This window comes from Chionomys nivalis, chromosome 9 (assembly GCF_950005125.1).
Source record: "Chionomys nivalis chromosome 9, mChiNiv1.1, whole genome shotgun sequence".
NCBI lineage: Eukaryota > Metazoa > Chordata > Mammalia > Rodentia > Cricetidae > Chionomys > Chionomys nivalis.
This window is the reverse complement of record NC_080094.1, coordinates 45,537,565-45,548,037: the sequence shown is the minus strand read 5'-3', so window position 1 is coordinate 45,548,037 and position 10,473 is coordinate 45,537,565. Positions and strand designations below refer to the sequence as shown.

The window sequence follows — 10,473 nt, the reverse complement described above, 5'->3', positions numbered from 1 at the left end:
TTCAGTGGGTGTCCCCATCAAGGTCTTGACCTCTTTGCTCATATTCTCACTTCTCCCACTCTTCAACTGAATTTTGGGAGTTAAGCCCAGTGTTCTGCTGCGGGTCTCTGCTTCTGTTTCTATCAGTTGCTAGATGAAGGTTCTATGGTGACATTCAAGATGTTCATCAATCTGACTACAGGACAAGGCCAGTTCATGCACCCTGTCCTCTATTGCTTAGGGTTTTAGCTGGGGTCATCCTTGTGGATCTCTGGGAATTTCTTTAGTGCTACGTTTCTTGCTAGCCCCATAATGGCTCCCTCAATCAAAATATCTCTTTCCTTGCTCTCATCTCTGTCCTTCCTCCATCTCAACTATCCCATTTCCTCAAGTTCTCCTCCTCCTCTCCCTTTCCCCTTCCACCCTCTCTTCTCCCCCACCCTCATGCTCTTAATTTTGTCAGGCAATCTTGTCTAGTTCCTCTTTCCAGTTGGATCTTTCTTAGGGTTCACCTTGTTACTTAGCTTCTCTATGATTCTTTGCTTTATAGCTAGTATCCACTTATGAGTGAGTACATACCATGCTCATCTTTCTGGGTCTGGGTTACCTCACTCAGGATGTTTTTTTCTGTTTCATTCATTTGCATGCAAATTTATGTTTCGCATCTTTAGCCATCAGGGAAATGCAAATCAAAATGACTCTGAGATACCATTTTACACAAGTCAGAATGGCTAAGATCAAAAACACCAATGATAGCTTATGCTGGAGAGAATGTGAGGTAAGGGGAACACTCATCCATTGCTCGTGGGAGTGCAAACTCATACAACCACTCTGAAAATAAATAAGTATGGCAATTTCTCAGAAAATTGGGAATCAGCGTACCTCAGGACCCAGCAATACCACTCTTGGGCATATATCCAAAAGATGCTTAATCATACTACAAGGACATTTGTTCAACTATGTTCATAGCAACATTGTTTATAATAGCCAGAACCTGGATGCCCCTCAACCAAAGAATGGATAAAGAAAATGTGACACATTTACACATTACACATCAGCGGTAAAAAACAATGACATCTTGGAAGCAAGCTTTTAAGCACTGACATTTTGGTGTTTGCTTTTCTATGACTGGTCATTAAAATTCTTTTGTTCTGGGAACAAAGCTTTAGTTTTGTTATTTTCTATCTGAGAGGTGGATACGTTCACAAGATTAAAAAGATTAAACTCTGTGGAAAGCATACAGAGAGGGCTTTGTTCCTATGCCTGCTCATGTATGTTTTATTTCCTGGATCTTCTCAGTGACTTTATTGGTTTCTTATGTATCCTCTAGAAATTTCAGATCAAATATGAGCACAACTGGATGATTTTGCTTTTTCTCTCTTCTCTCTGTTATGTTAGCGTTTCTGCTTGTTTTGGAGAGAGTTCCGTATCGATACAGAGAGCCGGGTCTTTGCTCATTCTTTAGTTCTGCCTCGAGTCTTTAGCCAGTCTTTTGTCGGTACTGAGTTAGTTCCAATTATTGTCAGTGATCCGTGTAAAATGAACACTTCTGATTCTGTGTCATTTCATATAGGTCATACACGTTCATAGGTGCATTCTCAGCAGTGAGACTGTTGCTGGGACAGAGTGAAGTACATTTGTGACTGTCAGTCATCCACGATCACATTTTCTTCCATAGATGTCATACTTCCATGTATAATATTTAACAGTGGGGTTTCCCTACAGTTTCGTCAACAGGGCGTGTGAAACCTTTGATTTTTGTCATTCAGGTAGGAACACATGAGTAGGTGAAAGTACTCCTAAGTTGACTTTCTTCTAATGAGTAACGTTGAATAACCCTTGCTCTGCCCAGGATCCCATGGCATTTCCCCTTTTGTGATCAGCCTAACCTGGTAATAAGCCTGAGCTTATTGTTCTGCTGGATAGTCATCATATTCTTCCTCTAACGTTTTGAAGGGCTCTTTGTGTGTTCAGGAAATCATCCCTTTACTTGGGATGAAGCACAGCTTTCTTTTTCTGTAACTTGTTTTGTGTTTTGACTTTGCTTTTGGCTAGTCTTGATTTTATATGTGCATTGCTTATTCTCCTATCCCCACAATAGGATATAATCTCCTATTATTCACTTGAGTCCCCGTATCTGATGCGCCCATTCCTCATCTTTCCAACTTGTCCTTGGTTTCTTTAGATGTGATGCAATGTCACCCTCCTTGACTTGCCATCTCTCCTGCCAGACCCTGTAGCTCCATCCTGGCTACTCCTCTTAGACTTTATCTTGTCTCTGTGTGTCATGTTGCCTTAATCTTTACATCTGACCATCTGTTTATCTATCCATCCTTCCATTCTTCTACCCACTTATCTCCTATGGAAGTAGGGATGCTTAACTTATTCATTAAACATTTGTTTAACAGATGTCTGTGGGCTGACTAGGCAAGTCAATTGTTACCACCAACTCTTACTCCCTTTAAAGTTTCAGCTGATCTTATTTTTCAGATGAATTGTGTGCGGTGAAAATCCCCTTGTGTGTGTGTGTGTGTGTGTGTACGTGTGCGCGTGCGCGTGTGTGGGGGTAGAGACTAAAGACCATAATCACTTATCTCCCTCATCTGCTTAAACAGGATCCCTCAGTGGATGCAGATACCCACTAGACTGACTGGCTAGCAAGCCCTGGGAATCCTCCTATTCCAACGTCTCCGGTGCTGGAATTACAGGCATGTGCCACCATATCAGGTTTTTTATATAGATGTTGGAGATCTCATCCAGGTCCTCAGGCTTGCATGGTAAACACTTTACTGGTTGAGCCATCTCCCTAGCTCTTGAATAGCCTTTAGAAAGAGAGAAAGGAGGAAGGAAGGAAGGAAGGAAGGAAGGAAGGAAGGAAGGAAGGAAGGGAGAAAGAAGTAAGAAGGCTTCTATTTGTGATCAAAGATGTGTCTAGGGTACTTTGTTGTTCTCAGCTGTGAGGAATGGGCTTCTTGACCTCCAGTGAGAATTCTTACTTTTTTTTCTCTTTCTGTGTAGGCTCCAAGAGAAGTCAATAACCAGGCTTAAAGTTTCTTGCTTTAGTAAAATTTATTTCATACTCATCAAAACAATGTGCTAATGCTTCATTCATAAATTTTCTCATCTACGTAATATGAGCCTCTTTATTCTCAGCTTCAATGAAAGAACTCAGCTCAGACCATGCACTGGATCCAAATTCAATTTATTCCATATCATGGAAAACTAGATTTTTTTTTTGTAGGCCTGCTTCATGTTCCCCTTGAATTAAGTTAAATATATCAACCAATCAATAAATACATAAATAAACAGGCAAATAGTTGCCCATCAGAGGCCAGGAAGAAAAGACAGGCTTTCTCTGCACAGAATGTGCCATGGTTTCTGTCAAGGTGGCTCTGAAAATGCAGGAGAGGTGAGAAAGACCCAGCTCTGCAGAGGACTAAAGAGTCCCCTGGACACAGAGCTGTCCCTTCATTGGTGACAAGGGAGTTCTGTCCTGGGGAAGGCATTAGAAATAGTCCAGACTATTTCTTGTGTCAGCACTAAGGGTTGAGGCTTCGTCCAACACACATGGGCCTCCTAGGAAGATATGGATTCCATGGTGAAGTCAATTATATCCTGGCCGCCGTTGTTTCCCAGGAAGACAGGCTTATGTTCTGCTTGGGAGGTGCTGATGTACCAGTTGGGGAACTGCGCAGACTCAAACTCCACCTTGGATTTGATTTCTATCTTGTTGAAGACAAACCGCTTTTCCATCTTCTTTTTTGGGTATTGTTTGGGATCCAAACTCTGCAGAAAAATCGGAAGAAGAAATTTGTGTGTGTGCGTGACAGAAAGAATAAAGCTACCATGGTAGCCATGTTCTCAGGGCTTCCAGGGAGGAGAGTGACGAACAGGTTGTGGGATTAGGGGTCACATTCTTGACTGCTAGACCCCATCTTTCTATCCAAGCATCGAAAGAACCCTTTGTTCTCTCTGAACCTAAAGCCCAAGGGGAGGATAATGGGTGGAAATATTTTAAAGAGTAGAAATTATATTAAAACTTCCAGCGGATCTCTGTGAGTTCGAGACCAGCCTGGTCTACAAGAGCTAGTTCCAGGACAGGCTCCAAAACCACAGAGAAACCCTGTCTCAAACCCGCCCCCCCCCAAAAAAAAACAAACTTCCAAGACTACTTAGTTTCCAGGTATTTGTCACATTTTCCCCCCTAAAGTAGGAATGGCATCAGCTTTTGGTAGGAATGCTGCAAGAGGTAGGAATGGACCAGAGATGGATGGTGATTCCCAATAACTGAGTAGTTCTCCAAACTCTCCTCCACCAAATGAGAAAAAACAAAACAAAACCAAAAACCAAAAACAAAAACCAAAACCAAACTGTAGCCACAGGCGACCCTCTCAGCCTTGACCCTGCATGATGTGTTGGGGGTCATAACCGTGGCAGGACATGATGAGATGAGAACTGCAAAATGGCTTCGTTTCTCCCACGGAGGGAGTGAGCTCTGCATGCATTTAAAAGTTATGCTCCTTTTACTCTGTATTTATGTAACTTGTTGAGAAGATCTCCTACGTTTTATGGAAGGGGGGCAGGCGGATGTCTGGGAAGTACAGGATGGCTGAGAGTCTTAAGAGAACGAGGGGGTATGGCTTCTCTGGCTTCACTTACCTCCAGCTGCAGGGTGGGCGTGTCACCTTTCAGCACACAGGAGAGGTACAGATTCTTCCCCTTGACTCCTAAGGCCACAGGTATCTTGTTGTGGCTTGTTTCTCCCTGCACGTAGCTCATGGAGAAGATCACTGCAGGAAGGAGAGCAAACTGGGTCAAGGATCCAGCCCTGCTGGGAGGACGCAAGCCCCAGACTTGATAGACAAAGTCCATACAGTCTGCTGTGGGGACCCAGAAGGAGCTTCGCTGGGTACAGAAAGGGCTAGCAGGGCATCGCTTAGATAGCAGCAAGGTCAGGAAGCTGCTCCAGGCTTTCCTCAGAACCTCTTAACCTCTTAGTAGCGGTAATGAAGAGGGAAAAGAGGCAACTTTTAAGCTCTAAGGAATGAAGCTCTTTCACTGGCAGGCTGTGTGCCCATTAACATGAGAAGTACAATTTGGTCACTATGGAAACAGGTAAAGCTATGCTCCTACAAGTACTCAGGGCCAGCACTCTTTGAGGAATATAGAACAGCAAGTGGGAGCAACTGGCTCAGCCAGGGGAGTGACTTCAAAAAAGAGACCCCTTTTGATCTTAGTCACAACAATCTCAGTGGGAGGCCTCTGGCCACTGCCATGACTCCGTTATAGAGAAATATGATTATCTTCACCTGGACAAGAGCAACAGCTTCTTCCAAGGCTTCTAAGATCAGAAGCCAAGGAGAAGCTCATGCCGCTGCTGTCAGCTGGTGCCCCCTTGCCACAGTGGCGTCGTGCCAGGTTCGTCCTTATATCTAAAGATGCCCTCACCACACTTGAAACACTTGTTATTATCAAAGAGAAATGTAAGTTCCTGATGGTCAGTAACTTTCCCTACAAGGAACCATGTGGTTTTGTGTGGGACGGATGTCAGGGCAAGGGACAGGATTGGGAACAGAAATGGACATTCAATTATCAACCACATTTTAGCCGCAAAGTGAGGGAAATAGAACCCACAGGCAGTTATGGCATGGCCATCAAATGATTGCACGTTAATGGAGCATTGGCAATGTGCTATCCCTATATCCCTATGTGACTAGACTGATAAGTGATCATTCTATCTATCTATCTATCTATCTATCTATCTATCTATCTATCTATCAATCTATCTTTGCTGTCGTGTTCCATCTTAAAACACAGTGATCTAGTAAGCATCTAGGAGGCCAGGAAGGGACATCAAGGTGTGCCTAGTTACCTTGTTGGTTTATATTCTGCCCATTGAGGTGGAGAGCTTTCAGTTCACAGGGGTCAGACAGCACAAGGCATTTCTGTTGTTCATCTCGGAGCCTGCAGTACAGCTGACGAATGGGAACATCAGCCACGAGCAGCTCGCCGTCCCAGTACTCACAGAAGAGGGGCTCTGAAAGTCGAAGAACAGATGTTGTTTAGGTAGACACTTAGAAGAGCAAGGCCAGTGAAGTGAAGCGGCAGAATTTGGTTTATTGCGTGGCATCTAAGCATTCAGAGTCAAGGTTCTATTCTAATTTTTGTGGGGGCACAGAGGAATCTGAAGTGGGGTGGGCAAGAACACTGGATCTGGCACCATGAGACGCCCTTCATGGTTTATGGCCACTCACTATGGACTAGCGGTAGTGGTCCTTAGAGAGAATGTTGCTAGTAATAACACTAGCTCATTAGGGACACTGCAAGACTTCAAACTCTAGTGGAAGCCAAAGTACTTAGAGAACGAATGGTCGAGTTGCAAATATGAGCATCGTTAAAACCTTCTTCTAAGTTAATTAGCTAGAGACCTAACTAATTCATTTTGGAGACTTCCTTGCTTCCTTCTAATGATCGAAATATCTACCATTAAGGGTCTCCCACCTGAGGAGGGAAGTTGCCTGCTAAGAGGTGGATGGAGAAGGAGCAGAGGAAAGGACTACTGTCTGTCCTCCGTGCTCATCAAGTACCTTCTTCAAAGATGGAGGAAAAGAAGGTTCTCAAGTCCTCATCCTGGAAGGTCCACGAGTAAGGGGCAGGAATGTTCCACAGCTTCTCCACAGCCACGATAAGTGATGCCACCTGCCTGAAGCTCTTGTTGAAATGCTGCTGGGAGATTTGGAGCTGGATGCTCTCATCTGGACAGCTCAGGTCAACAGCTTGGAAGCAGTTCTGTGGAGAAACCAGGCGGAGAGCATGTTAGGTCACCAGACCAGGGAACTCCTACACGAACCGCAGAGAACTCCAGGGGGCCCTGGGAGATACCAACCTCTTAACCACAACCCCTCTGTCTCTGGAGCCCAGAGGACTTAAGTGGTTTTCCCAGGACATGTGACAACCAGACACAGGCTTCCTGGCATTTTCTATACCAAACCCCATTTCTACTTTATCTTTCTTGTACAGACCTCTCCTCACCATAGAATTACACCCACTTAAACCTTTCCTCTTTTGGAGTCCTCATTGCCCTAACACCACACATTTTCTTTCTCACAACAACATGTTCGTGCTGTCTTCTGTCCACCTGCGATCCCTCAGCAAGCTCTCGACTGTTTCCCACACACCTCTCTCCTCAAAGGCATGTGGCAGACACTATAGACAGAGCTTCTGCCTGTGAAATAAGCTATCCCTTTCCTGTTCTTCAGAGAAACACCACATTAAGGCCTAAGCAAAGTTGCCTTGAGGCATGATAGTGGTTTCGAAGGTTGAAGGACAGTGATGGATACTTTCAATAATATGAAGGGAAAACTGATCGGGAGAGAAGTTCCTGTTCAGAGCCAAGGCTCCCACCGAGAGCCCAGGCTTTAGAGCAGGCAGTGGGGCCACAGCCTGGCTGAGAAAGTCCAGGGCTCCACCTAGGGCTAGGTTAATCAGTTATAATGGCCTTTAAAAAGTACTCATTTAAGAGTGAGGACTGTATTTTGCAGCTGGGGAGGGCTGTCATGAACTTGAAGGAAAAAAAAAGGTCGGAGAAAAGCGGTTGCCTGCTGACCCAGGCTGGCAGATGCCATGCCACGTTAGAGAGTTATCGTGGAAAAGGGATGGGACAGCTGGGACGTCCACATGACTTTTCACGAGAGTGAGTCCGGGAAGTGCCCACATGCTAGGATGGACTTGGCCGGCCCTGGAAACATCTCAGAACTGAAGGTTGTTGCAGAATGCCAACATCTCAGTGAGCTTCAGGCTCAGGCCCCGTGTTTCTGAGATGAGAAAGGGCACAGTGTCCTGTCTAGGGTCACACAGCAGTTAAAGGTCTTGTCTAAGGTCACTATTTATTTTTTAAAAGATCCCAATTAATCTCTTTGTTTCTGTCGCTGGCTTCTTATTTGTCTTAATCTCTTCCCTAGGAAATAAGAAACTATTCTACGGAAGAGAATTAAGATATGCTAACTCTCAAGGTTCTGGAGTCTGACCAAGCATTCAGAGTAGGCTTCATTCATCTGAAGGGAGGACTCGATATGTGTTGAAGACTTGACTGTCTTCCTAGCATAGAGCACCATGATCACCATCGACTGCTCTTGCTGAGTGACTGCAGCCTGGTGGAGCTGTGTGGGAGCTAGGTCAGTGTGTGCGTTGTCTGTGTCTGTGTCATTCTAAGAGGTCAACTGGCACCATCACGAATGCCCTTGGAGATAGGCAGTCCAGTGTCCCTCACCCTGTTTGGAGATTTTCCCATTCCAGAGCCCCTCCTCAGGTTGGGAGCCGAGTCTCACCTTCATCTTTTGGTGCCCGTCAACCTCAAAGAACAGGTCATTCTCATCACTGGAATGAAAACAGATGTTGGTTAAGTTATGTCTCCTTAGCAATACTATGCACACAAATCTTCATTGTTTAATAAGCCTACATATAGAGTACACCCAAAGCTTCCTGAAGACTTATGGCAAGTTCTGTAGTTTGTGTAAGCCACAGACTCTGGACCAGGGAAGTGGGTGGGTACTCTTGGTGCTCTCTGTTGGATTCTAACACCTATAATCTAGACTAGCAGAGTTAGCTAAAATCTGAGCTCTACCCGCTTGCTTCCAAGCCAGACTTTGCAAATGGGTCTTCTGTACTGTCCATGTCCATGGAAGTTGCATCTGTAGGAGTCCCTGTGGTGACAACACCTAAGTCTCAAGGCTGGACTTGGTAGACACATTAAAGACAAATCAGGCTTTACTCCAGGTTGACTTGAATTTTGACAGCCATCGAAGGATTGTCCCCAATCTGGGGGAAAATCTGGCCTCTGAGTGTAGACAATCCCTCATTCCTCAAATCAGTGCCCTGGACACATAACCCCTCTCCAGCTCCCCACTGACCTCTGGAAAGCTGTCATTTCACTGTTGAGTTCAGGAACAGTGGCCATGGCTGCTTCAGACACCTGAGTGAAGAGAGAAAGTGAGTGGCCGTTCATAGTGTTAGTTTCCTGAGGGCTACCTTCATTTGTATCTCTCTCAGCTCTAGTTCAGAGCGGGCATGGAAATCTGGTCTCCGAGGACCTCTGAGGAATGAATGAACGAGCTGAGGAGCTGTTGTCTGGGTCTAGAACAGTGGTTCTCAGTCTCTCACAGGGGTCGCCTAAGACCACCGGAAAGCTCAGATATTTACAGTATGGTTCACAACAATAACAAAATTACAGTTATAAAATAAAATAATTTTATGACTGAGGGTCAGCACAACATGAGGAACTGTATTAAAGGGTCACAGCATTAGGAAGGTTGAGAACCGCTGCTCTAGAAGAAAGCAAGAACTGACATAGACCCTAAACAGAAACAATTTTTGAAGAGACAGGTACCACTTAGGTGTCAGCTGCTATATAAACAGCATTCATTTCCAGAGTATTTCACAAGTCATAACCTTATAGCTATTAAAAAAAAAGTATAGAGAGAGGGAGGGAAAGAGGGAAGAGGATGGGGATGGGGGAAAACAGAGAGAGAAAGAACCCCTCTCTGAGGACTTAGTTGTGAGAGGGAAACCTTACTTGCACAGAAAGCCTGGCTGGAGAGGAGTCCTGATCAACCTGTTCAGCCTCAAGCCACCGCACGGTTTGCTGTCTGCTAGTTCTCCTCATGGCTTTATAGTCTTCAAAAGCAGAAGTGAGGAGCTGAGAAATTTTCCCTTGGGTTAGCTGATTTCACAACCACGCCGAAGGTGCAGGAAGGGAGAAGCTTGATGGGAACTCCTAGGGGACGGGGCTGTTGTTACCCTGCAGAAATACTTTCTAATCCCTGGAAGTGCAAGGGGTGGCAAACCATGACACATTTGCAAGAGTGTCACTGTGGAGACAGGCATCATTTTTCTCTGAACTGTGGTGCAGATGGGGGTCAATATTAAAATACTGGGTTTTCTTGGGAAAGCTGAACGCTTTCAGTTAGGATGTCTGGAACAAAGGACAAGGCAGATGCATGCTCACTAATCTATTACCTTTCTTGCCTCCCAGCTGGTGTTTGATCACCGTGTGTGACGCTTCTCCAATAGTCCTCCTGGTCTGGCTTGAGAGACCCTGTGCTCTACTGCAGAAGCCCTCTATCAATTGTGTTGACAGGGATGTCTGGAGAGACATTTGCCCTTTCTTATATGGGGCAGGGACACTGTATGCAGGCATCTGTGTAGACTGGCCATGGATAGGGGAACCCTGGAGGCAAGTTTATGCACTCTGGTAACGTCAGGGAGCTAGGTGCCCCAGCCAGCCTCATGCTGAAACCCTATCAGTGCTTTGTTGTCATCAAAATGAGCCGGAATTAAGCTGTATCATCAAAGGTGGTGAATGAGGCATATGACATTCACAGTCACAGCCCATCTTGGAAAGTGTAGAGGTAGTCGTTGCTTAAAAAATGTTTTGGCAAATGTTGTGGAATATTAGTTAAAGATGTGTTACATTCGATTATGCCATGGAATATTTGT

At 45.1% G+C, this 10,473-nt stretch overlaps 1 protein-coding gene across 1 annotated transcript; it reads right to left on the bottom strand.

Moving 5' to 3' along the window:
* Positions 1-3,086: 3,086 nt before the first annotated feature.
* Positions 3,087-9,603, bottom strand: Il1b (interleukin 1 beta). Its single transcript, XM_057781691.1, has 7 exons — positions 9,551-9,603; positions 8,889-8,950; positions 8,307-8,355; positions 6,567-6,768; positions 5,852-6,016; positions 4,639-4,769; positions 3,087-3,765 (listed from the first exon to the last, which is right to left on the bottom strand). Exons 2-7 carry the CDS (start codon positions 8,933-8,935, stop codon positions 3,556-3,558), a joined length of 804 nt encoding a protein of 267 aa, XP_057637674.1. The 5' UTR covers positions 8,936-8,950; positions 9,551-9,603; the 3' UTR covers positions 3,087-3,555.
* Between the last annotated feature and the right edge of the window lie 870 nt (positions 9,604-10,473).

Bases quoted from the DNA above. Each gene is read 5' to 3' on its own strand.
- Il1b (XM_057781691.1), bottom strand. From the start codon at position 8,935: ATGGCCACTGTTCCTGAACTCAACAGTGAAATGACAGCTTTCCAGAG. The intron at 6,769-8,306 runs GTGAGACTCGGC...GTTTCTCCACAG, and splicing joins ACGGGCACCAAAAGATGAAG to AACTGCTTCCAAGCTGTTGA. The intron at 4,770-5,851 runs GTAACTAGGCAC...TCCTTCCTGCAG, and splicing joins GCAGAATATAAACCAACAAG to TGATCTTCTCCATGAGCTAC.